This window comes from Pseudorca crassidens, chromosome 20, assembly GCF_039906515.1.
Source record: "Pseudorca crassidens isolate mPseCra1 chromosome 20, mPseCra1.hap1, whole genome shotgun sequence".
In the NCBI taxonomy this organism is placed as follows: domain Eukaryota; kingdom Metazoa; phylum Chordata; class Mammalia; order Artiodactyla; family Delphinidae; genus Pseudorca; species Pseudorca crassidens.
The window spans coordinates 44,149,510-44,176,979 of record NC_090315.1 but is presented as its reverse complement, the minus strand read 5'-3'; the positions used below and the strand labels follow the sequence as shown (position 1 = coordinate 44,176,979).

At 48.4% G+C, this 27,470-nt stretch overlaps 2 protein-coding genes across 4 annotated transcripts in view; one reads left to right on the top strand and one right to left on the bottom strand.

Annotated features, from left to right (window-relative positions):
- The window catches only part of PSKH1 (protein serine kinase H1), a 35,031-nt gene that overhangs the window by 2,749 nt on the left and 4,812 nt on the right, over positions 1–27,470 (bottom strand). For 2 of the 3 annotated variants that reach the window (XR_010938944.1, XM_067718518.1), the window contains exon 2: positions 18,083–19,109. Coding sequence is in view for 2 of the 3 variants with exons in the window: in XM_067718518.1 (XP_067574619.1) it covers positions 18,083–19,039 (957 nt within the window). In the remaining variant the exon portion in view is untranslated. Of the gene's footprint in view, positions 1–4,857; positions 4,928–18,082; positions 19,110–27,470 lie in introns of all 3 variants that reach the window. The other variant, XM_067718519.1, reaches the window with a different exon arrangement.
- On the top strand, positions 9,264–9,723 carry LOC137214584 (small ribosomal subunit protein eS12-like). Its single transcript, XM_067718522.1, has one exon. It carries the CDS (start codon positions 9,274–9,276, stop codon positions 9,670–9,672), a length of 399 nt encoding a protein of 132 aa, XP_067574623.1. The 5' UTR covers positions 9,264–9,273; the 3' UTR covers positions 9,673–9,723.

Here is a 27,470-nt window from a genome sequence, read left to right as displayed (position 1 = left end):
TAGTCCTTAGAAACAGGGTCTGCCCTCCCTTCCAACTGAAAAAGTGGCCAAAATAATCACTGCATTCTCTGCATCAGCCTCAGCCTCAGCCTCTCAGCCATGAGGAGAAAGGAAACAATTCAAGGCAACTAGATTTCTCCATCTGCTGGGATGGCAGGGGGATCCTGGGAGCCCAGCAGGGATTAGGACCCTTCTCAGGAGTGCTTCTCATGTCTGCATGACCTCTCTAAGCCACACAGGGGCTCCTGGCAGTACCCTGTGCCAGCCTCGTTTTAGTACATTCTTTCCTCAGCACAAAGCCTGCTCTGCTACATGCACCCACGGCTGCCTCATCTCAGCCACACACCAAACAGCCGTCTGTCTCAGGGCCTCAGCCCGCACAAATTGTCTTCACCTGGCTGAATCCTCAGGTTCTCAGGTTAAAGGACACTTGCTCACACTCCCTCTCTTAGCCACCAGTGCTAAGCAACTATTCGAATAATTTCAAGTTTATTGTTCCCATTAGACCATGCTTAGCTATTCACCAGTGCCTGGTGCCGGGCATACAGGAGACACTCAGAAGACAGGGGCTCAGAGAGTAAACAACCCATGCATGGCACCTGATGGGTGCCCTCTCCTGCAGCTGCTTCCAGCATGTGGGGCTCAGATGCCCGGGCCCTTGACTTACTCTGCTGAAGGAGGGCAGATGCAGCACTTCTCCGAGTCCCTGCATCTCTTGGGAGCACTCTGGCACGGGCTCTGACACTCTCCAAAGGGTGGGTGGCTAGGACTTCTGCTGAGCCTGCTCCAGGTGGTTCGGCTGGGATGCCAGGTGTCCTATCACCCTCCTTCCTGTCTGGTGAGAGGTCTAACTGTTCTACCCCGTGGTGCCCTTCACCTTGAGGAGCCCCTGAACACACTCTCCAAGGGGCTCCGGAAAGTCTGAGAGCCCACATTTGGGGTAGCTGCATGCCCACTCAGCAGACACACTAACACAGTTATCGCTACCCCCAGCCAGGCTTCCTTGACCCCCAACTCTTCCCCCATGCCTTTCCCCACTGATGTCGATGTACCGGGAGGCAGTGGGTGGGGTGGGGTAGGAAACAAGGAAAAGACTCATCTGGAGTCCTGAAGAAGGGGTGGAGCTACTTGTAGTTGTTATCCTTACCTGCCCTTTGGAAGGCAAATCTCAACTTTTACTGAGCTGAACTGGAAGAAAGTCACAGAAAGCCCAGATTTCTAAACAGCCACCTAACAGGGTCCTCCTCACCAATGGGCCAGCTCCCAGTGATTCCTGGTAAGCGACTGGCCTCCAGGAGGAGGGCAGTTCGGGCCCATAAATCCCGTGCTGTCTGAGAGCAGTGAGGGAGAGCAAGGAGCAACAGCCCTCCCACGCAGGCAGCCTGGTCCACATTTCCCTGCAGGCCTGTGTAACTCAGGGCTCTGATACTGAGGCTGACATGCAGGGTGACTGGACTAGACAGTTGCCACAGTAGCTGTGGGCTCTCAGTTCAAGAAAGCCCCATGGCTTGCTGCTGCCACCTGAACACAAAGAGCCATTGTGAGGGGCCAGCCAATCTAGACCACAGACACACTGTGGCCCCTGTCACTCATTTGAGAAATGGAGAGACGCAGGCATAATGGGGCCACTGATGGACAAAGCAAACCTAGAGCTGGAACAGGTCATGGGAATACCTGTGCTTGTGCTGCACTGCGGCTTTTATGGTCTCCAAGAAAAGGAGAAATCACTGGGGAACACACTGCAGCTCAGCCTAGCCTGTTGGTGGGACAGCTCCAAGACAGAGCTGCCAGCCCAGGCCAGCCAAACAGGGCTGGGACATGGATTCTGCCCCTGGCCCTTGGTCTAGTCAAGCCAGAAGAGAGGCAACTCCTCTGCAAATGACAGAATAAAAAGTGGCAAACCTGGACTCACAAGTCAGGAACCTGAACACGGATGGATCGGAGGCATCCCCACTTCATAACCATACCCAGCCAAACAAATCAAGGCCCCCTGCAGCTCCAAACCAGTCCAGTGCAGTCTCAGATGGGCCTCCCACTAGACACGCACTGTGGGCTTAAGCATCTCCACCTCCAGAGTGACACAGGCTCACACCAGCTGTCAACCCCTGCTGCTTGTTGCCATGATCGCCAAAGTGAGCCGGATTGATCTGCCCCTCCTCCTCCCCCAGGCGCTCGCCTCTCCAATTACCTGGTACAGGCAGCAGTGTGAGGAATGCTGATGGGCTCATTAGTCTGAGGGCCTGCCCACCCTCTTTGGCAGGCCCCAGCTCTCCCCATCTTTGAAGAACTGTGCGCAGGTGGGTCCCCTAAGACAATGTGACTCGAGCTGTCCTGACATGAGAACCGGGCTGTGCAATGGCACCCAGCCTAACCCTCACACACTGAGGGACCTGCAGCGGGAAGTCAAACAGGACAAACACGGGAAGGTGGTCCTCGAGCCAGCCCACTGACAGCGGGGCAGGGGCTTATGTTGACCTCCAGAATAGTGGCCCCTTGGAGGTCTCCAACAGGGCTCACAAAGGAGAAGCAAGGCCTTCCACACTCACCCATGGCCACACTTCTGGCCAAGTCCAATTCAGCACCTCCTGAAAAAGCGATCAGGACCTCCTTGGTGGCACAGTGGTTTACATTCCGTGCTCCCAATGCAAGGGGCCCGGGTTCGACCCCTGGTCAGGAAACTAGATCCCACATGCATGCTGCAACTAACAGTTCACATGCCACAACTAAGGAGCCCACGTGCCGCAACTAAGGAGCCAGCAAGCCACAACTAAGAAGCCGGCAAGATGCAACTAAAGAGCCCTCAAGCAGCAACTAAGGCACCCTCGAGCTACAACTAAGGAGCCCGCCTGCTGCAACTAAGGAGCCCACGAGCCGCAAATAAGGAGCCCACCTGCCGCAACTAAGACCCAGCACAACCAAATAAAAAAGAAAAAGAAAGCGATCAACACATGCAGACCAACCCACCTGCTTCCCCAACATGCTCAGGCTTCTGGAGCCACATGAGTATGTCTGGCAGCCTCTGACTGACTGGCCAGGTAACATTCTGTTCCTCATATGCAGCCAAGTGAGGAAAAGAAAAATGGGAAATTCCCTGGCAGTCCAGTGGTTAGGATTCCACTCTTCCACTGCAGGGGGCACGGGTTTGACCCCTGGTCGGGGAACTAAGATCCCACATGCCGCACAGTGGAGCCAAAAGAAAGAAAAAGAAAAATGGGCATGAGGAAAAAGGAAAATGATAAACTGTCATGCTCTTCAGTTTCCACAGCTCTAACTGCCAGCTGTGGGTAAAGGAGAGATATACTTTTGCCTCAGTATACTTGGGGCCAGATCAGGGACACATGTAAGCCTCAGGTGGGTGGCAGAAGGGACAGGCCCCAGGTACCACCTGGCCAGTCTCCTAGAGGCTTCCACCCATTTCTGGGCTGGCAAAGAGCATGGGGCATGAAAGGGAATATCAAAATGTCAGTCGGCCTTGCCTCCAGACACTCAGGCCTCCGTGAGACCTGAGTGTGCAGAGGACAGCTGCAATACTCAGGGTGACAGCCCGCACCCTCCTGTCCAGAAGTCAGTCTTTCATGAGCTGTGTGGGTGAGGGGTCCTGCCCCAAGAGGAGGACAAGAAGAGGCTGTAGGAGGAAGGGTATCACCTCCACCCTGTTTCTAACCATCGAGCTGGCCGCCCTTCTGCCTACCCTGTAACCCCCAGAGTCCTTGCAGTTCAGATACCTACTCCTGATGCTGTAACAGCAGAGAAACCAATAGGGTAGAAGAAGGATCTCCCCCATGAGTACTTCCTAACCAACTTCACCCTCCTCATCGCTCTGCTTCTGTGAGACCAGTCACTCCTGGTGACACTCAGCAGCTGAATCCAACTCTCCCTTCAGAGGGAGGCACCAGACCAGAAAGGGTTTGCCACTCCAGCTCAGAGGACACACTTCCTCCCGTCCCAGTCTCATTCACTTGCTCTAGCTCTAATGTCACAAGGGCCTGGCAAGAATGTTACCCAAGCTACTTCCATGGTCCTGCCTTGAGCCCCAGGGCTAAGGGAACAAGGGCTGGAACCAGCTCTCGAGGCCTAGGCTGCAGAGGGAGGAGGAAGCTGCTTCCTTCCAGTAGCAAACCCAGCTCACGGGGCATACCCTAGACTCCCTCTGGTAAGCAGGTCTGACGGCTCTCAAGTAAGGGGAGAAAAAGGCCTAGCGTCTCTTTGGGCTGGAAGCCCAGTGACTTGTGATCTAGGTCTACCGTCTTGGCTGACCGTAGAGAAATCACAGCCTCCTCACTTTTAATATGAAGGAGCTGAATGCAATGAATTCTAAGTCTCTTCCAGTTTATAAAGTCCTGGGTTGTAAGAAGATGGCTCCCCATCTTTTTTTCCCACTTGGCTGCATGTGAGGAAGAGAAGCAGAGCATCTAACGTTTAAGCTGACTTGATGTCTTGACCTTTATGGGTTCTCTTCCAGCCCATGATGACACTGGGGAAGGTTCCCTGGCAGAGAAGGAAGCCCAGGCAAAGAGATGCTAGGGGAAGAAGGGGGAGAAAGAAGCCTGGGCTTTGCTCCCATGACTCAGTTCTTCCCTCAACTTTGTCTCAACATGTGTCTTCAGATCCAGCATTCCCATGTTCAAAGTCCTCCTTCCTGTACTGACATGGGCCTGAATGAGAGCAGAGAGAAGGGCACAGAGGATATTCTGGGAAATGGAGCTTCAGGTTTACTCAGGAGAGCAGAACTATTAGTGTGATAAGAACAGCACACTCTGATGTTAACCATGAGGAAAAGTGTTTTGAAAAAATCAGCACAATTAGACACTGTGGGGCTGTAGAGCCAGCATCTCCTCCTCTGGTCAAGACACTCACCATCCTGGTGTCTGGACTTCCAGAACAGACAGTATCCAACACGCTGAGACCACGCTGTGGGTGGGGGGACCTGAGCAGCAGAAAAGAGAAAGATGTTGAGGGAGAGAGGCTGACAGGAGAAAAAGGAGGAAGATAATAGAGGTTTAAACAGAGGCAGAGGAGCTTCCCTGGTGGCGCAGTGGTTAAGAATTCGCCTGCCAATGCAGGGGACACGGGTTCGAGCCCTGGTCCGGGAAGATCCCACATGCTGCGGAGCAACTAAGCCTGTGCACCACAACTACTGAGCCTGCGGTCTAGAGCCCACGAGCCACAACTACTGAGCCCACGTGCTGCAACTACTGAGCCTGCGCACTAGAGCCCGCATGCCACAACTACTGAAGACTGCATGCCTCAAGGCCATGCTCCGCAACAAGAGAAGCTGCCGAAATGAGAAGCCCACGCACTGCAATGCAGAGTAGCCCCTAAAAAAAAAAAAAAAAAAAAAGAGTAGCCCCTGCTCGACACAACTAAAGAAAGACCGCGCACAGCAACGAAGACCCAACGCAGCCAAATATAAATAAATAAATAAATTTATATATATAAAAAAAAGAGGCAGAGAATCTCAAAGATAAAAATAAAATGAGAAAAGGCGTGACAACTTAAAGGATGGTAAAGCTGTGTTCTAAAACTTGAGATGGGGACTACCCTGGCGGTCCAGTGGTTAAGACTCTGTGCTTCCAATGCAGGGGGTGTGGGTTCAATCCCTGGTCTAAGATCCCACATGCTGTGCGGTGCGGCCAAGAAAATATTTTAAATTATTAGAGAAATGCAAATCAAAACTACAAGGAGGTATCACCTCACACCAGTCAGAATGGACATCATCAGAAAATCTACAAACAACAAATGCTGGAGAGGGTGTGGAGAAAAGGGAACCCTCTTGCACTGTTAGTGGGAATGTAAATTGATACAGCCACTATGGAGAACAGTATGGAGGTTCCTTAAAAAACTACAAATAGAACTACCATATGACCCAGCAATCCCACTACTGGGCATATACCCTGAGAAAACAATAATTCAAAAAGACACATGCACCCCAATGTTCACTGCAGCACTATTTACAATAGCCAGGACATGGAAGCAACCTAAGTGTCCACTGACAGATGAATGGATAAAGAAGATGTTGCACATATATACAATGGAATATTACTCAGCCATAAAAAGATACGAAATTGAGTTATGTGTAGTGAGGTGGATGGACCTAGAGTCTGTCATACAGAGTGAAGTTAAGTCAAAAAGAGAAAAACAAATACCTTATGCTAACACATATATATGGAATGTAAAAAAAAATTGTTCTGATGAACCCAGGGGCAGGACAGAAATAAAGACACAGACGTAGAGAATGGACTTGAGGACACGGAGCGGGAAAGGGTAAGGTGGGACGAAGTGAGAGAGTAGCATTGACATATATACACTATCAAATGTAAAACAGGTAGCTAGTGGGAAGCAGCTGCATGGCACAGGGAGATCAGCTCTGTGCTTTGCAGCCACCTAGAGGGATGGGATAAGGAGGGTGGGAGGGAGACGCAAGAGGGAGGGGATATGGGGATATATGTATATGTACAGCTGATTCAGTTTGTTATAAAGCAGAAACTAACACACCATTGTAAAGCAATTATACACCAATAAAGATGCTAAAAAAAAAAAAAGATTACTCTACCCGGCAAGGATCTCATTCAGATTTGATGGAGAAATCAAAAGCTCTACAGACAAGCAAAAGCTAAGAGAATTCAGCACCACAAAACCAGCTCTACAACAAATGCTAAAGGAACTTCTCTAAGTGGGAAACACAAGAGGAGAAAAGACCTACAAAAACAAACCCATAACAATTTAGAAAATGGTAATAGGAACATACATATCAATAATTACCTTAAACATGAATGGATTAAATGCTCCAACTAAAAGACACAGGCTTGCTGAATGGATACAAAAACAAGACCCATCTATACGCTGTCTGCAAGAGACCCACTTCAGACCTAGGGACACATACAGACTGAAAGTGAGGGGATGGAAAAAGATATTCCATGCAAATGGAAATCAAAAGAAAGCTGGAGTAGCAATACTCATATCAGATAAAACAGACTTTAAAATAAAGAATGTTACAAGAGACAAGGAAGGACACTATATAATGATCAAGGGACCAATCCAAGAAGAGGATATAACAATTATAAACATATGTGTACCCAACACAGGAGCACCTCAATACATAAGGCAACTGCTAACAGCTCTAAAAGAGGAAATCGACAGTAATACAATAATAGTGGGGGACTTTAACACCTCATTTACACCAATGGACAGATCATCCAGACAGAAAATTAATAAGGACACACAAACTTTAAATGACACAACAGACCAGATAGATTTAATTGATATTTATAGGACATTCCATCCAAAAACAGCAGATTACACTTTCTTCTCAAGTGCACACGGAACAAGCTCCAGGAGAGATCACATCTTGGGTCACAAATCAAGCCTTGGTAAATTTAAGAAAACGGAAATCATATCAAGCATCTTTTCTGACCAAAACACTAGGAGATTAGAAATCAATTACAGGGAAAAAAACGTAAAAAGCACAAACACATGGAGGCTAAACAATACGTTACTAAATAACCAAGAGATCACTGAAGAAATCAAAGAGGAAATCAAAAAATACCTAGAGACAAATGACAATGAGAACACGATGATCCAAAACCTATGGGATGCAGCAAAAGCAGTTCTAAGAGGGAAGTTTATAGCAATACAAGCCTACCTCAAGAAACAAGAAAAATCTCAAATAAACAATCTAACCTTACACCTAAAGGAACTAGAGAAAAAAGAACAAACAAAATCCAAAGTTAGTAGAAGGAAAGAAATCATAAAGATCAGAGCAGAAATAAATGAAATAGAAACAAAGAAAACAAGAGCAAAGATCAATAAAACGAAAAGCTGGTTCTTTGAAAAGATAAACTAAATTGATAAACCTTTAGCCAGATTCATCAAGAAAAAGAGGGAGAGGACTCAAATCAATAAAATTAGAAATGAAAAAGGAGAAGTTACAATGGACACTGCAGAAATACAAAGCATCCTAAGAGACTACTAGAAGCAACTCTATGCCAAGAAAATGGATAACCTGGAAGAAATGGACAAATTCTTAGAAAGGTATAACCTTCCAAGACTGAACCAGGAAGAAATAGAAAATACGAACAGACCAATCACAAGCAGTGAAATTGAAACTGTGATTAAAAATCTTCCAACAAACAAAAGTCTAGGATCAGACTGCTTCACAGGTGAATTCTATCAAACATTTAGAGAAGAGCTAACACCCATCCTTCTCAAACTCTTCCAAAAAATTGCAGAGGAAGGAACACTCCCAAACTTATTCTATGAGGCCACCATCACCCTGATACCAAAACCAGACAAAGATACTAAATAAGAAGAAAATTACAGACCAGTATCACTGACGAATATAGATGCAAAAATCCTCAACAGAATACTAGCAAACAGAATCCAACAGCACATTAAAAGGATCAAACACCATGATCAAGTGGGATTTATCCCAGGGATGCAAGGATTCTTCAATATATGCAAATCAACCAATGTGATACACCATATTAACAAACTGAAGGATAAAAACCATATGATCATCTCAATAGATGCAGAAAAAGCTTTTGAAAAAATTCAACAAATTATGATAAAAACTCTCCAGAAAGTGGGCATAGAGGGCACCTACCTCAACATAATAAAGGCCATATACGACAAACCCACAGCAAACATCATTCTCAATGGTGAAAGACTGAAAGCACTTCCTCTAAGATCCGGAACAAGACAAGGATGTCCACTCTCGCCACTATTATTCAACATAGTTTTGGAAATCCTAGCCTCAGCAACCAGAGAAGAAAAAGAAATAAAAGAAATACAAATTGGAAAAGAAGTAAAATTGTCACTGTTTGCAGATGACATGATACTATACATAGAGAATCCTAAAGATGCCACCAGAAAACTACTAGAGCTAATCAATGAATTTGGTAAAGTTGCAGGATACAAAATTAATGCAGAAATCTCTTGCATTCCTATACACTAAGAACAAAAGATCAGAAAGAGAAATTAAGGAAACACTCCCATTCACCACTGCAACAAAAAGAATAAAATACCTAGTAATAAACCTACCTAAGGAGGTAAAAGACCTATACTCAGAAAACTATAAGACACTGATGAAAGAAATCAAAGATGACACAAACAGATAGAGAGATATACTATGTTCTTGGACTGGAAGAATCAATATTGTGAAGATGACTATACTGCCCTGCTGCCGCGGAGCCAGGCGGAGGCGGAGGCGCAGGCACGGGTGCACTCTAGATTCGGCTCCACCGTAACCCACTGCCATGGCCGTAACCCACCGCCATGGCCGAGGAAGGCATTGCTGCTGAGGGTGTAATGGACGTTAATACTGCTCTGCAAGAGGTGCTTAAGACCGCCCTCATCTACGATGGCCTAGCACGTGGAATTCGCGAAGCTGCCAAAGCCTTAGACAAGCGCCAAGCCCATCTCTGTGTGCTTGCGTCCAACTGTGATGAGCCTATGTATGTCAAGTTGGTGGAGGCCCTTTGTGCTGAGCACCAAATCAACCTGATTAAGGTTGATGACAACAAGAAACTAGGGGAATGGGTAGGCCTCTGTAAAACTGACAGAGAGGGAAAACCCCGTAAAGTGGTTGGCTGCAGCTGTGTGGTGGTTAAGGACTATGGCAAAGAGTCTCAGGCCAAGGATATCATCGAGGAGTACTTCAAATGCAAGAAATGATCAAATAAAAAAACTGGGCTCTTGTTCCTCAAAAAAAAAAAAAAAAGACTACACTACCCAAAGCAATCTACAGAATCAATGCAATCCCTATCAAATTACCAGTGGCATTTTTTACAGAACTAGAACAAAATATCTTAAAATTTGTATGGAGACACAAAAGGCCCCAAATAGCCAAAGGAGTCTTGAGGGAAAAAAACGGAGCTGGAGGAATCAGACTCCCTGACTTCAGACTATACTACAAAGCTACAGTAAAGAAGACAATATGGTACTGGCACAAAAACAGAAATATAGATCAATGGAACAGGATAGAAAGCCCAGAGATAAACCCACACACCTATGGTCAACTAATCTATGACAAAGGAGGCAAGGATATACAATGGAGAAAAGACAGTCTTTTACAATAAGTGGTGCTGGGAGAACTGGACAGCTACATGTAAAAGAATGAAATTAGAACACTCCCTAACACCATACACAAAATAAACTCAAAATGGATTAGAGACCTAAATGTAAGACCAGACACTATAAAACTCTTAGAGGAAAACATAGGAAGAAAACTCTTTGACATAAATCACAGCAAGATCTTTTTTGATCCACCTCCCACAGTAATGGAAATAAAAACAAAAATAAATAAATGGGACCTAATGAAACTTAAAAGCTTTTGCAAAGCAAAGGAAACTACAATCAAGATGAAAAGACAGGGCTTCCTTGGTGGCGCAGCGGTTAAGAATCCGCCTGCCAATGCAGGGGACATGGGTTCGAGCTCTGGTCCGGGAAGATCCACATGCCACGGAGCAACTAAGCCCGTGTGCCACAACTACTGAGCCTGCGCTCTAGAGCCTGCGTGCCACAACAACTGAAGCCCGCATGCCTAGAGTCCATGCTCCGCAACAAGAGAAGCCACCGCAATGAGAAGTCCCCGCTCACTGCAGTTAGAGAAAGCCCGCGTGTAGCAATGAAGACCCAACACAGCCAAAAATAAATTAAATAATTTTTTTAAAGTTGAGAAAAGACAAAAAGACAACACTCAGAATGGCAGAAAATATTTGCAAATGAGAAACAGACAAAGGATTAAACTCCAAAATATATAAATAGCTCATGCAGCTCAATATTTAAAAAACAAACAACCCAATCAAAAAATGGGCAGAAGACCTAAATAGACATTTCTCCAAAGAAGACATACAGATGGCCAAGAAGCACATGAAAAGCTGCTCAACATCACTAATTATTAGAGAAATGCAAATCAAAACTACAATGAGGTATCACCTCACACCAGTCAGAATGGGCATCATCAGAAAATCTACAAACAACAAATGCTGGAGAGGGTGTGGAGAAATCAGAACCCTCTTGCACTGTTGGTAGGAATGTAAATTGATACAGCCACTATGGAGAAGAGTATGGAGGTTCCCTAAAAAACTAAAAATAGAATTACCATATGACCCAGCAATCCCACTACTGGGCATATACCCTGTCTTCAAAAAGACACATGCACCCCAATGTTCACTACAGCACTATTACAATAGCCAGGTCATGGAAGCAACCTAAATGCCCATCGACAGACAAATGGATAAAGAAGATGTGGTACATAGATACAATGGAATATTCAGCCATAAAAGGAACGAAATTGGGTTATTTGTAGAGACGCAGATGGATCTACAGACTGTCACACAGAGTGAAGCAAGCCAGAAAGAGAAAAACAAATATCGTATATTAACGCATATATGTGGAAGCTAGAAAAATGGTACAGATGAACCGGTTTGCAGGGCAGAAACAGAGACAGAGATGCAGAGAACAAATGTACATACACCAACGGGGGAAAGTGGTGGGGGGTTAGTGGTGTTAGGATGAATTGGGAGATTGGGATTGACGTATATACACTAATATGTATAAAACAGATAACTAATAAGAACCTATGGTATAAAAAATAAATAAAATTAAATTTTAAAAAAACCCAAGAACAAAAAAACAATGTCCTGGAACAGCCCTAGAAGGTTCTGGATTTCAGAGCTAGCTACATAATGGTCTCTTCTATCTCCACTCAAGGGTTCTGCTGAAGTGAGGTGATTTCCAGGGCCTAACCTGGCTTTTTTTTTTTTTTTTTTAACTTCTTCCCATTCTAATTTCTGAGGCAGTTTGGATCCCTGGTGGCTGTCAGCATGTCACCCCTACTGTGGCCTCTGTCCCCAGAGGCTTGTGTCCCTGGAACCCTGGGTACAAAGGACTCGGCTCAGGGCAGGCACTAGGTCTACATGGGTTGGCAGGATGAGCGAAGAGACGAAGGTGACTCAGTCTCCTGCTCCAGGCTGGCCGGGCCATGCTGCAGCAAAGCTCAGGTCTGGGCACCACACTCGCACTGGGAGACAGAGAAACCTACGAGGAAGGAGAGTCTGGAGAGGCACAGCCGGGGGGTGTGTTTGGATCAGGTCACCTTTAACCACCTCAGTGGGGGCAGGCAGGGGATGAGCGTGGGAGGTCATAAGCAGATTTAAAGAGGTCAGAATGTGGGAGAAACAAGAGCCCCAGCAGGTCCCAGAGGAACTTAAGGGCCTAGAAGCAACAGGGCCTGTGAAAGGGCAGAGCTATTGAGGCAGACAATGGGAAGAGCAGGAGAGGGAGGGGATGGATAGGGCACCAGAAGCTGCTCTGAACGCAACCCACAATATACCCCTTTGTTGGAGGAGACCTCAGCAGGGCGGTGGGAAACAGCAGTAATGAAAGGACCTTGGGATAACGAGATGCTGTGGGTGGTCGGAGCAAGGTGTTTTGGCAAAAATGCTAAATGCAACAATGTGGGGAGATGGGCAAGTTTCTGCCACCACAGGAGGTGAGTGTGTAACCAGGGCAACAACAGCAGAGGGATGCCAAGAGGATGGGGCTCCAGGGAGCCAAGCAGCAGCCCAGAGGTGGCACATGAGCCCCTATCCACATTGGCCATGGGAACACGAGGCAATTAAAGGCATCCAGCAGAATCCAAGCACGAGCCCAGAAATACACCACCTGCCTCCTTGCATTCCGCTCTGCTGCCCACACACGTCCAGTCACCAGCTCTCCCACATCCCCCGTGCAGTCCACCCCATGGCTCTGGGGCAAGGTCTTATCCCTGCTCACCTGGCTGCTCCGTCAGAGCATATGAAGCAGGCTGCATGAGCAGCCCCCACAGGCGCAGGTGCCCTTCACGTGGAGAGCACCAGAACACACCACATGCCCTGCACTTCATTTTACTCTCAACAACCCAGGGTAGAATGGCAAGTGTCAGAGTCACTTTTGGAAGTGGCAAACAGCTGGGATGGGAATGTAAATGTCAGCTCTGGCTCTGGGCGCTCATCCTACTGCAGGGCTATCAGAACTACCACATGGTGTAACTCACAGTCCCTGAGCAAGTGCCCCTTGGCCCAAGTTGATGGATGGTCAGCCTGCAGCCCAGAGACCTACCCCTGGAAAGCCACCTCCCACCAACACAATCCCCCAGGAAGTGGCAGATCGGTCCTGCAGGTGAGCTTCGTCTCCCACCAGGATTCTGTCCTCCGCCTGGCAGCACTCACTCTCCTGAACAAGGCTCTGTGAGAACCTTTGCCCAAGCCCACCTGTTCCTGGTGCAGTCACCTGGGCTCGCCCACAGCTCAGAGACTGCCCAAGCAGAGGAGGGTGACAATTAAAAGTTGCTAAACGTGGCAGACAGCAAAGCTGCTGACGGCATCACTCTGTCATCATTCCCACAAGAGCCTCTTCATCCATCCTGCCTCTAGGAATAGAACTCTTGACAAAAGCAATAACGTTAGGCCCACAACGTCGCATTTCATGTCAGGTGAATCACAGAATCTCCAAGTTGGCGGGACCATAACAGTCCTCTCGTACGGTCTACAGATGGTGACTCACCTTCTGTGTCACTCCTTTAGAAGCAGCTGCTCCAGGCCTCCCGTGACAGGAAGCTCCCTCTTTCAAGGTGACTCTCCTTGTCTTCAAACTGCTCTCACACTCACACAGGCCTTCCTCACATCTGGCCAACATGTATCTCCCGATCACTTCCAACATGACCCTAGCTTGGCCCTCGCCACTCCAGCACCTCCAGTCACTGGATAAAAATTCAGATTTCTCCTCTCAAAATCACCTGTCACAGGCTTTCCTTTCCAGAACTCTCTCCTCTTCCAAGATTCCTACATTTGCTTATATGCAGGTCTGGCCAACCACCCCCTAAGTGCATCTCCAGCAGGCTCCCCACTTCTTCCTGGAGCCCAGCCCCAGAAGAGAACACTCCCAGCCAGCAGGAGCAGCCTAGTCTACCTGACAGTCACTTCTGGGTCCTTGCCCAGGGCCTCACCTGCAACCACTGGTGCTTCCCTCAAGAGAAGCAGGAGAAAGTATTGGGAGCATATGTACTGATACACATGCTGTCCTCAAGAACCTTACAGGCTGGGGAGGGAAAAGATGTCCACAGATGACAGCCTGGGGAAGTGCTGAAACAAAGACTCCAGCAACACGCTGAGGCATATGTGTCAGGGAAAGTAGACTGTAGGCATGGGAAGGCCAAGAACTCTGAAGCCAAGATGGCCTGGATTCAAATCCCAAGCCTGCCACCCTCTGTGAGACCCTGGACAAGCTACTTAACCTCACTAGCCTCAGTTTACTAATCTATAAAATGAGGGGATTATACCCACTGACAAGATTATTGTAGAGATTAGACATGCTGGGTGTAGAACCCTCAGACCTGTGCCTGGTACTCAGTAGGCTACACAATGGCAATGGTTGGCATGATTCTTAATGGAAGCAATCTTTGAATTGGATGATTGAGAGCCAGTCAAATTTCTTAGGCTGACACTGAGAATAGAGGGAAAATCCTGAGCAAAAGCATAGTGTGGAGTGAAAGGAGCAAACATCTCGGGTCCATGGTGTGTAGGGAATGGGGTGGAGCGTGGGGCCAGGGCTGGGGGCTAGAGTGTCTAGAGTGTCAGCATTGTGGGGCAGGTGCTGAAGAAGGCCCCACTTGTGGGCATCCCTCCACTGCTGGGTCCCATGTGGGGATGTCAAAGCAGGACTCTACGTACTCTCCGGGGCAGAGGGCAGCTTGGGGTCTTTTCTCAATCTGCCTCGTGAGATGATGCTCCTCCTGCAGGGTTGCAGGAAGGCTCTGCCCCCCAACTCCTTCTCTTTCTAAACTATGGCTCACATGTACTATGTTGAGCCCACTTGCTAGAATCCTTGATCTGACCCAAACATCCCCAGGACACCAGGCTCCCCCATTCCAAACTGGGATTATTCCAACAGCCCCCAGTTAGTTTCCCTCCAGCTAGTCTCCCACAACACTTCCTGTTACACTTCCCCTTCACTGTCAGAGGGCTCCCTCCCACCTAATGCTTGGAATCTCCAAATAATCCCTGGCACTACAGAGCTCCCAGCAACAAACACCAGGCCTGGCCCGGCCTCATCAACCTCTGCTGTTATTCCCAAACAATCTCCTGTTTATTCTGGAGCACAGTGAGCAACATCCCCTTCTCTGAGCTTCCTCCTCCTCAAAGCCCACCTCCTGAAGGAAGTCCTCTATTCAAGTCCACAGAAACTACTGAGCCTGAAAGAGAGCTGCATGGATAGAGCCCCCGGGAAACAAGCACACAAGACAGTGTGGTATACATGAGAAACCACTATAAGGGGGCAGGGTGCCTATTAGAAAGGCACCAAGTGCCATGGGACTTACTGTCAGGTGAGGAATGCACACCTCCAAACCTTGCTGAGTTCAAAGTGGGCAGTCCCTTATTTGCACAAGAAGCTAGATGGAAACACCTCCCTGAGGCTCTCAGACAGGGCCTTGCTTACTCAGAATGCCTTCATAAGGGCAAATGACCATCACACAGTAGAAGACAGATGGTTGGGTGAGGATGGGGGCAGGGCCCAGTCCTAAGAAGGAGGGCCAATCCACCACCTGACCTGCGCCCCATGGCCCATGTTCCAGACTGCCCAGGCCTGTGCTGGCATGTGCCTGCCAACAGGGGTTCGTTCTGTGGCCATTTCCTATTCCTAGTCCTTTCTCCCGGGCAATCTCAAGTTTCATGGGGATGGGGAACAGGCCTTCATGTCTCTCTGCATCATCCCCAGTGCACTTACGGGTAGGCAATTACAAGCAAAAGAGAAAGATGCCTGGTCTCCAGCTCAGAGAGCCTGATCTAATGATAAGGTATCCTTACCCAGGAAATACCCCAGACAAACTCCTCCCAATCCAGAGCTCTCTGCAGATGGTGGTGGAATCTCCTCTCGGGGTCTGCCAAGCTCCTGGTAACAGACAGGTGCCATCAGTGCTGGCCAGGGATTTGAATCTGGGACTGGGAACTGATGTTTTCAGCTTCAGATGAGGGCAGTGGGGGCCAAAGGTTGGGCAGTGCCCCCACACACACCAGGAGCCCCAGACCCGTGCCACGTGATTCCAGCAGAGCAGGAAGCAGAGTCTCAGGACTCAGTCTGTGGCCACAATAGGAGCAGGAAGCCTGAGTTCATTCCCCACCCTATTTATTTGTCATTCTCTCACCCTCAGATAATCAACAGCCAGTTAGCAAGGCTCTGCAAGCTCCCATTAGATAAACTGCCTGATCAACGACTGCCAGAATCAGGAACTCCTGGGCAAACCTACAGACTTCTGGAAAGAATCCTTCCTTTGTCAGCAACTCTTGGGAAACCTCCCTGCCTCCTGTAGCTAAGCTACACCACACAGAGCTCCAAGGGCAAGCCAGGCAGGGCCCTGGCACAACACTGCCTCTGTGAGGTGGATTCTGGCTCTTCTGACCTGTGATGAAACCCAGCCCAAAGGGTGAGCAGGGCGGTGTCCGCTGTGACCACTGCATCACAGCCTGGGCTTCCCAGCCAGTTGGCATTTGTTTTGTTGAATCCATTTGGAGCACAGAAGAAAACATGAAAAACTTTAGGGGAGAGCTGGAGAATGTCCCAGTTTCTCCTTCACCTGTGGTCAGCACAGAGCTGGCTGCAAGAAGGTGGCTTCCCTCCCTTCCTCTCACCACCCTGAGGCACGTGATGTGGGGACCCCCTAGGGAAGGCCAGCCCCCATGCTCACAGGAGGGAAATCCTTGACTGACCCCACGACCATGTCCTGAAGCTGACAGGGAAGATGATCGAGCACAGGACCACAAGCACTGCAGGCACTTTGCCTTCATGAGGCTTTGGGGCAACTCCTGTAGGAAATGCTGCTCTGGGCCAATTGGTTGAGACCAGGGAGGGCCCAGTCCAACATTCCTGGGAGGAAAGCTGGGCTGCAGAAGGGAGCTGGTCCCAGAGCTCCCTCCCCTCTCCATGGGTTGTTCAGGAGGCATGGATAGCAGTGCAGGCCTGAGAGGAACATTGTGGGGAGCACTCTGCAGGGGCCACTTGGGGAGGGGCCCTCACTGCCTTGGCAGAATCCTGTCATCCTGCAAAGCTTACCTCACCTCCCACATAAAGCCATCACACATTCTTCTCTTCACAACCTCCCCAAGAACATTCTATCCAGCTTGCTGTGTTCACCGTTTCCTGTGGTGAGCCTTGTCTCCTACCCCGTCAGCATCCTGTCTGAGGACCAACCAGTTCTTACTCTTTCTGCACCTCCCTTCAGCTCCCAGCAGTGCTGAAACCTAACAGGTCTTTTCAGGCATCAGGACTATCAATGGATCCAAAGACACAAACTGATGCCCTGCTGGTTGAATTAGGGCCAGAAGTAAGCATTTGCTGGGTTAAGCACATGGTACTGCTTAAATATGTGAATTATATTTTAACACTTTAAGATCAGATTTTCTGGCTTCTCTTTAAAAAACTAGAATGTCTGGGTGCATGGAGTCCACCCTGCTCTGTGGCAAAACTGGGCTGAGATGAGAAGCAGCTGTTCCTTTAGACAGGGCACGGTCACTAGCTTGCCCTAGTCCTCTGGACTAGATGCTATGGATGCCCTGTCCTGCTTCCTCTCAGCCCACCTCTGGGCTCGCCTGCAGCTGCAGTGCTCACGTGCGTGCTGACAGCTTCCCATGGCCAGTGCCTGTATCTCTCTGCTTCTTTGCCTGAGGACTTTCTCCACCACTAGTTGGCATTCAGAACAGCCCAGAAGTGCCAGGCATTAAAAGCCCCTGCAAAGAAATTCTCGACTCATACAAGAGTCAGTGGATTAAAACCCACCCTCTTTCCTGCCCCTCAGTGGTACAATTCTGAGCACATTCCACATGATTATTCACAGGGTCCTCAGTCTGCTCCCAAGTCCTTGTCTCAGGGCTCACTTTTGGGGAAATTCAAGCTAAGATACCCTACTAGTCTCACTTTACCATTTTTACATCATCTGTCTGGCCCCACGAACACGGCCCTGAGAGCACATGCCCCTGATTAAGGGTTGTAGGATAGGAGCCCCCACCCACCCAGGGGCCTCCCAACGTCCCCGAGACAGAAGACTCACCTCCCCCGAGTAACTGTACTTGCCCCTGAGGATCTGCCGGTACAGCCGGGTGCGGTTGTCATCCTCAAAGGGCATGGTGCCACTGAGCAGGATGTAGGCGATGACGCCCAGCGCCCACATGTCGACTGAGTTGGTGTAGGGCTTGCGGACCAGTACCTCAGGGGCAATGTACTCGGGTGTGCCACAGGTGGTCTTCATCAGGCAGTCGTCACCCTTCTTGCGGGCACTGGCCAGGCCAAAGTCGGTGATGATGATCTTGGAGTCAGTGCCTGGGTGGTAGTAGAGCAGATTCTCAGGCTTGAGGTCTCGATGTGTGATGCCCAGTGCATGCAGATACCGGACGCCATCCAGTACCATCTGCAGCACTCGAGTGGCGTCACGCTCAGTGAAAGAACCCTTGGCGATGATGCGGTCAAAGAGCTCTCCACCAGTGGCCAGCTCCATCACCATGTACACGCGCTCCTGTGTCTCAAACACCTCCACCAGCTGGATGATGTTGGCGTGGCGCACCCGGCGCAGCACACGCAGCTCCGACTCACACACCTCCCGCCCCTCCCGGTACTTGGTCTCAATCATCTTAATGGCATATGGCTGCCGGGTTGCCCGGTGCTCCACACGCACCACTCGGCTGAAGCTGCCTCGGCCAATCAGGGCTTTGATGTCGTACTTGGCTGTCACACGTGGGTCGAACTTGGCCCTGTACTTAGCCACCCTGGCCCTGCGTGGTGGCTCTGAGGGAGGCTCTGTGTGGCCAGTAGTGGGGGCACCAGGGCAGGGGTTTGCACCCTGACTGGCTTCTGGGAACCCAGCTTTCAGAGGGCCAACACTGTCCACCTCTGTAATGAAGTGCTTGTACACATCGCTCTTAGTGCCACTGAAGGGCTCCACCTTCTTGACCAGATCCAGCTGGACATCCTTGGGCGGCTCGGGAAGGACCTTGCTTGTCCCACAGCCCATCACGGACACGGGGGCATCCTCTCTAGCGAGGCTGGCAGAACCTGCTCTGCAGGCAGTGCCCCGTCTACACCTACACAGACAGAAGAAAGGAACTCAGCATAGCCAGGGACACTTCTGGAGGGATCCCAGCCATCCTCCTTACCCCCTCCCCCCTGGCCCTGGATAAACCCAGACTGAAGACCTGACTCTGGTATGGTTCCCTGGAAGGGAGAATGGCTTTGGCCCCTGAGTGCTTAGAGCCCAGATGCCATGAAGGATCCACATGAAAGACTGGGTCTGAGTTCCGTGGTCTTGATGTACATCTCCAGGGGTATAATTTTCATGCTGCTCTTCAACTCTGAGGAGGGGCAGGAACATGCACCAGGCTCAGCTGTCACTGCCTCCACCCTCCTCCCTACTCTCTCCCTGGGTCCCTTATCATAGTTGAAGTCCTATGTTTTTTAAAGGTTAAAATTATTCCTCTTATTACTCTGACTCATCTTTTCTGAAACGGGGGCGTGGAGTGTTGGAGGCCTGTTCTCCAACACTATCACCCACCAGGGTGTAGAAAGCCACTTCCCCAAGGCCTCCTCCCTCATGGATACCTTCCTAGCCCTCTAGGCCTCCTGCAGGGGTTGATCCCCCACTGCAACAACCCACCACCACCCACTGCTCTGGGTGCTGCCCTAACCTCACTCTTCCCTGGATGGCTCGCACTACTTTTCTAATGCACCATCTTCACCCTGGCAGTTTAACACCCTGTTCCATGGTCTCTCACTTCCCCAGTTTACCACATAGATGGCTAAAATGCCACACAAGTCCCAGAAATGGCTAAAATCAATTCCAGTGAAGTAGGAACCACAAGCCTTAGCACACTGCCACCAGATAGCCACCAAACTAGCCTGGGATTCATTTAAGAGGCAGAGGGGGGAACTTCCCTGGTGGCACAATGCTTAAGAATCCACCTGCCAAGGCAGGGGACACGGGTTCGAGCCCTGGTCCGGGAAGATCCCACATGCCATGGAGTAACTAAGCCCGTGTGCCACAACTACTGAGCCTGCGTGCCACAACTACTGGAGTCCACGTGCCTAGAGCCCGTGCTCCACACCAAGAGAAGCCACCGCAACAAGAAGCCTGCGCACCACATCGAAGAGTAGTCCCCGCTTGCCACAACTAGAGAAAGCCCGCGCAGCAAAGAAGACGCAGTGCAGCCAAAAAAAAAAAAAAAGAGGCAGAGCAGGCCTTGAGCTCAGAAAGGACACTAACAACTTCATCCAGATGAGACTCAGGCTGTGGATTGGGGCACTCTGCTTCCATGGGATGAGAATCCAGGAGACTTTCCCATTTGCTTTCCAGACAAAGATGTTCCAACTATTAATACCTTGTGGCTGGTGGGGCCCTGGACAAGTTGAAGTGCTGAAGTACCGTTTTCCAGAGGTCATTTCTATCCAGCCTGCCCTTCTCTAAGTCTATCTGAGGGCCCCAGGGGTGAAAGAAAAGAGCTGAGAATTTCCTATTAATTAGGATATACAGAATTGGGGATAAAATGATCAACTCAGAACAAGCGTTTACTGAACATCTACTAGCGATACAGGAATGAATAAGACGTCCAGTGCAGGTATATTTTAACATACCCAATACAGGCAAAACATGGTCGATAAACTCATCGTCTAAATGAAGAGCAAAACATCAAAACAGGTAATTTCAATATAACAAAGTAAATGTTAGGCTTGAGAAACAATAGTAGATACATGAATGACACAAGAATGACACAGGGATTAGGGAAAGCTTCCTGGAGGAGGCGACCCCCACGCTGAATTTGAAGTAAGAATGAGGCAGGTGAGGAAAGGTGGGAATGTTGTTTCAGACAGAGAGAATGACACACTCAAAGGCTCAGAGGCCCAGAGCAGCATCCCGTGCCTGGGAATGTGCAGTCTGGTGATGTGAAGACAGAACTGGGGGCTGAAGTGTTGGAAGGTCAGCAGGAACTAGGCTGTGGAGAGCAGCCCAAGTTACAGCGAGGAGCCAGGACCTTCCTGGGAGATGAAAGGAAGCTACCAAAGGGTTTACAAGGAGAGGCGACTCTGTGTTTAGAAACAAGTATAAGGCTGAACTGGAGGAGGGTCAAAGTGGACTGAAAGGGCCAGTGAGGAAGGTAGCAGCACAGACAGGGTGGCGGAATGGAGAGAGGTCAGCAGGAGAAGTGACAGGGACTGGAGGCTGGACATAGGGGTGAAAGGGAGGAGAGGACAGCACTCCAGTCCCTCACTCCAGCTCCTGGGCAGAAGGTCAGGAGTGCAGCAGGAGGGACAGGCTTGGGAAGCAGTAGGAAGAGTTCAGTTCTGGAAGTGCTGCAGTGGGGTGGCTGGATGTAGAATCTAATGGTTGAAAAGATCTGGTCAACCAAGGGGGAAAGAGGGGGATAAAATGGGAGATTGGGGTTGACATATACACACTGCTTTATATATAAAATAGATAATAAGGACCTTCTGTATAGCACAGGGAACTCTACTCAATACCCTGTAATGACTGATATGGGAACAGAATCTAAAAAAGAGTGCATATATGTATATGTATAACTGATTCACTTTGCTGTACACCAGAAACTAACACAACATTGTAAATCAACTACACTCCAATAAAAATTAATTTAAAAACAAAAAAGAAGAAGGAAAAGAGCTGGTCAGGGTCAGAGATTCCATGGCTGCCCAGGGGCAACACCAACCCCCACCCCCAACCTGTTTCAAAGCCAGCAAAAGATCCCATGAAAGGCAGCAGAGGGAGACCCAGGGAGGTTTTTGCTGGGGCACCTTGAGGGTCACAGAGAACCCACACAGAGGCCCTGAGTGAGAGTCTGAATCCAAGATGGTGGTAACTGACCAATGTGGCTAAGGTGGTGATAACTGACCAATAACTGACCAATGTTCCCAAGGAAAAAGCTCACCTCTGAAATGTACACAAGACCTTGATTACCAATCCATCAGACAAAAAGACCAAAGATTAAGGGCTTAGGTTTTAATCAGTATGTCAGTATGACTCTCAGCAGAATGAGATTTATCTTTCCTCACATAAGAGGAAAAGATTCCTCAACCAACATGGGCTCTTCAGGATTTGCTGCAGTTTTCACCCAAATGCCCAGGAGATTCCATATAGCAGCTTAGGAAATCATGTTTAAACACAGGCATTTAGGGATTCCCTGGTGGCACAGTGGTTAAGAATCCGCCTGCCAATGCAGGGTACACGGGTTCGAGCCCTGGTCCAGGAAGATCCCACATGCCGCAGAGCAACTAAGCCCGTATGCCACAACTACTGAGCCTGTGCTCTAGAGCCTGCGACCCACAACTACTGAGCCTGTGTGCCACAACTACTGAAGCCCACGCACCTAGAGCCCGTGCTCCAAAACAAGAGAAGCCACCGCAATGAGAAGCCCACGCACCACAACGAAGAGTAGTCCCCGCTCGCCCCAACTAGAGAAAGCCTGCGCGCAGCAACGAAGACCCAATGTAGCCAAAAATAAATAAATTAATAAATTATAAAAAAATAATAAACAAAGGCATTTAGAAACAAGGTTCTTTTTCACAGAGGCCAAAGATTAGAACTGTGGACTTTGGAATTTTGCAGACTCATCTCTTCCTTCAGGGAAAATACAAGACTTAATACAGTAAAGGGCTGCAGCTCAGGAAAAAAAAGCTCTTGGGCCAGGATTCCTGAGGCAGAACACAGGCCCTGATCCCCAAGACCGCACTGTGAGCAACATCTACCACCATTCAGAGAGAAGACAAATTGCATGGGTGACGCAGCACAGCTACTCAGATGTCACTTCTTCCTGGGGAGGAGGTACAACCCTAGATCTGCAAAATAAGTAACTGTCTCCAGGTATACCCACAGGCTCTTTTTGTTTAGATGTGCATATCTAGTCTGGTCCTGATGAGAAAAACTAAGGTTTACAAAAGAAAAGGGCTGACTTTTCACTTTAAACAAAGTCTAAGCAAGGATCTCAAGTCAGCAGAGACAGCCAAGGATTATCCCTCTCTGATCTTCCTTATTCCTTTCTGGGACACAGTTTCTCTCATATTTGTTCCAATTAGAAACTCTTCAAAGACAGGCTGATGCTGGTACTCCACCTTCCCAACTACAGATCAAGAGTGCAGGAAAGAAGGTACCAGCTCTGATGCGGGGAATTGCTGATGACCTCCAGGTGATCATAGCTGCTCCACACTCCAATCACATCTGTTAAATTCTCTTTTCACATCAGTTAGGTGAAAAGGCAAACAGGGACAAGGGAAGCAGCTGGCAAAATTCCTTCTGTGAAGAGGGCAAAGTGTTTTCCTGTCCTCAGCTCTCATGTATGTGCCCCCAGCAGAGTGACCAGGGTGGGGGTGAATGAGGAAAGCCTCGAGAAGCGACCTCCCAGGAAGGTCATGCTATGCCAGCTCTCACAAATCACTATTCTGTCTCATGACACCAATCCTAACACATCTTACAGAAAGTATTGAACTCTCTGGAGTCGGCCTCCACACCTTCAACTCCAAGCCTGACCCAAAGCACTCCTCAAAGAAGGTAAGCATATTGGACAGAGTGCAGCAGTAGGCATGAGCATTCAGCACTACTGTCCTCGCTGACACTTTATAGAAATGACATGCCAAAAAGGTAGAAACTTGTCCAAAGCCACTCAGATAGTGACAGTCGAGAATGAACCAAAATCTCATTCTCCATCCAGAGCTCCTTCCACCAAACCAGATAGACTCCAGAAGTGCCTGGGGCCTAGCTGAGCTCAGACTCACCAGGCCAAGGTCTCAATCCTTCCTCATACCACTCAGCTGATGAATCAACGAACCTTCACTGAGGATCTTTTTTTATTTTTTTTAATTTATTTTTGGTTGTGTTGGGTCTTCATTGCTGTGCACGGGCTTTCTCTAGTTGTGGCAATCAGGGGCTACTCTTCGTTGCGGTGCGCAGGCTTCTCATTACGGTGGCTTCTCTTGTTGCGGAGCACGGGCTCTAGGCTCACGGGCTTCAGTAGTTGCGGCACACTGGCTCAGTAGCTGTGGCTAATGGGCTCTAGAGCTCAGGTTCAGCAGTTGTGGCACACAGGCTTAGTTGCTCCGCGGCATGTGGGATCTTCCTGGACCACGGCTCGAATCCGTGTCCCCTGCATTGGCAGGTGGATCCTTAACCACTGCGCCACCAGGTAAGCCCGAGGATCTTTTCTGAAGGGCATGTTCCAAAACCTCCATTCCACGTACAATCTGGGTCACACTGCTCACTGCTATACTCTAGATTACTTTTGATCACTAGAGTTGTCAGCCTTTTGAGGGAAGGGGCCACTTCTCAGGTTTCTAGAACTCTCTGGCTCCCAACCAAGTGCTGAGCTCTGAGCAGGCATTCAATGTTTGTTAACACTGAGTGAAAGGTGGGCTGGTTCTCAGGCTTCTTTTTGCTGCAGGGCAACAATCCCAGAACCTCAGAAATTTTCAAGTGGCAGGAAGAGGCCAGATTGGTGGTTAAACCAAAGCCATGCTCTTTGGGCGCCTGTATAAATGTCCTCAAAAACAAAGGAAGCCAGAGTTCTCGGGTCTATTTGGGTCTTACAGATTGTTATCTGAACTCCAAAGCAAGTTTGTCCATAAACTGCCAGACCCATCTGTGGGGAGACCAGGGGCCTAGGAGCAGAGGACAGGGATAGATCCTGAAACAATTTTCCCGGCCACAGAAGTCTGTGGATGCCTCCCAGGCAGGCACCCAGCCCACTCCAATAACACCTCCTAAGACCGTTCTCCACGGCAAAGCTTCACAACCTTTTGCCTGCAAAGATCTCTATATTCTGCTCCCATGTTTTGAAAGACTGTCTATCAAAATGAAGTAGGCAGTAATCTCTCAGGAATCCCAGAAATAAGTAACTGCTAAACAGCACTTCTAACCATCACGAGGCAAGCAGGGATAGCAGGCAAAGAAGTCTGTCACTTTAGATAAAAACCCCTGACCCTCACGCCACACACAAAAATAAACTCAAAATGGCTTAAAGACTTAAATATGAGACAAGACACCATAAAACTCCTAGAACACAGGCAAAACATTATCTGACATAAATCGTACCAATGTTTTCCTAGATCAGTTCCCCAAGGCAATAGAAATAAAATCAAAAATAAGCAAATGGGACCTAATCAAACTTATAAGCTTTTGCACAGCAAAGGAAACCATAAACAAATCAAAAAGACAACCTATGGAATGGGAGAAAATATTTGCAAATGATAGGACCAACAAGGGCTTAATTTCCAAATTATACAATCAGCACCTACAATTCAATAACAAAAAAACAAACAAACCAATCGAAAAATGGTTAGGGCTTCCCTGGTGGTGCAGTGGTTAAGAATCCGCCTGCCAATACAGGGGACACAGGTTCGAGCCCTGGTCCGCAAAGATCCCACATGCCACGGAGCAACTAAGCCCGTGTGCCACAACTACTGAGCCTGCACTCTAGAGCCCGTGAGCCACAACTACTGAAGCCCACGTGCCACAACTACTGAAGCCTGCATGCCTAGAGCCCGTGCTCCACAACAAGAGAAGCCACCGCAATGAGAAGCTGGCACACCACAACGAAGAGTAGCCCCCCCTCACCACAACTAGAGGAAGCCTGCATGCAGCAACGAAGACCCAACGCAGCCAAAAATAAATATAAAAGAAATAAAATAAATAATTTTTTTTAAAAAAAGAAAGAAAAATGGTTATAAGACCTAAATAGACATTTCTCCTAAAAAGACATACAAATGGCCAATAGGCACTTGAGAAGATGCTCATCATCGCTAATTACCAGAAAAATGCAAATCAAAACAGTGACGTACCACCTCACACCAGTCAGAATGGCCATCATTAAAAAATTGACACGGCTTTCCTGGTGGCACAGTGGTTGAGAGTCCGCCTGCCGATGCAGGGGACACGGGTTTGTGCCCCGGTCTGGGAAGATCCCACATGCCGCGGAGCGGCTAGGCCCATAAGCCATGGCCGCTGAGCCTGCGCGTCCGGAGCCTGTGCTCTGCAGCGGGAGAGGCCACAACAGTGAGAGGCCCGCGTACTGCAAAAAAAAACAAAAACAAAAACAAAAAACATGACAAATAATAAATGCTGGAGAGGGTGTGGAGAAAAGGGAAACTCTCTTACAGTGTTGGGAGGAATGTAAATTGGTGCGGTCACTATGGAAAACAGTATGGAGGTTCCTCAAGAAACTAAAAATAGAGTTGCTATATGATCCAGCAATCCCACTCCTGGGCATATACCCAGAAAAAACTATAATTCAAAAAGATACATGCACCCCTATGTTCACAGCAGCACTATTTACAACAGGCAAGACATGGAAACAACCTAAATGTCCATCAACAGATGAATGGATAAAGATGGCGTGTGTGTGTGTCTGTGTGTCTGTGTGTATGGAATGGAATATTACTCAGCCATTAAAAAGAATGAAATAATGCCATTTGCAGCAACATGGATGGACCTAGAGATTATCATACTAAGCAAAGTTAAGTCAGAGAAAGACAAATACCATATGATATCACTTATATGTGGAATCTAAAATACGACACAAGTGAACATATCTAAGAAACAAAAACAGACTCACAAATATAGAGAATGGACTTGTGGTTGCCAAGGGGCGGGGGGGAGGGAAGAATTGGGAGTCTAGGATTAGCAGATGCAAACTACTGTATATAGAATGGATAAACAACAAGATCCTACTGTATAGCACAGGGAACTATATTCAATATCCTGTGATACATCATAATGGAAAAGAATATGAAGAATATATATGTGTAACTGAGTCACTTTGCTGTACAGCAGAAATTAAACACAACACTGTAAATCAACTATACTTCAGTAAGATTTAAAAAAACAAAACAAAACCCTGAACAAGGACCTCTGCAACCTTAGGGGGAACCACACGATTCTGCTTTCTGAAACAGGAGAACTGGGACTTCCCTTGTGGCGCAGTGGCTAAGAATCTGCCTGCCAATGCAGGGGACATGGGTCCGGGAAGATCCCACATGCTGCAGAGCAACTAAGCCCATGCACCACAACTACTGAGCCTGCGCTCTAGAGCCCACGTGCCGCAACTACTGAGCCCGTGTGCTGCAAATACTGAGCCTGCATGCTGCAACTACTGAAGCCCGTGCACCTAGAGCCCGTGCTCCGCAACAAGAGAAGCCACCGCAATGAGAAGCCCACACACCACAACGAAGAGTAGCCCCTGCTTGCCACAACTAGAGAAAGCCCGCGTGCAGCAACGAAGACCCAATGCAGCCAAAAATAAATAAATAAATAAATGTTTAGAAAACTAAAACAGGGAAACTGACACAAGACCCAGCAATTTCATTTTCAGAAATAATTCTACAAAACCACTTCCACAAGTACACAAAGATAGATTTGCAAAAGAAAGCTCATGGAACCATTCTTTATAATA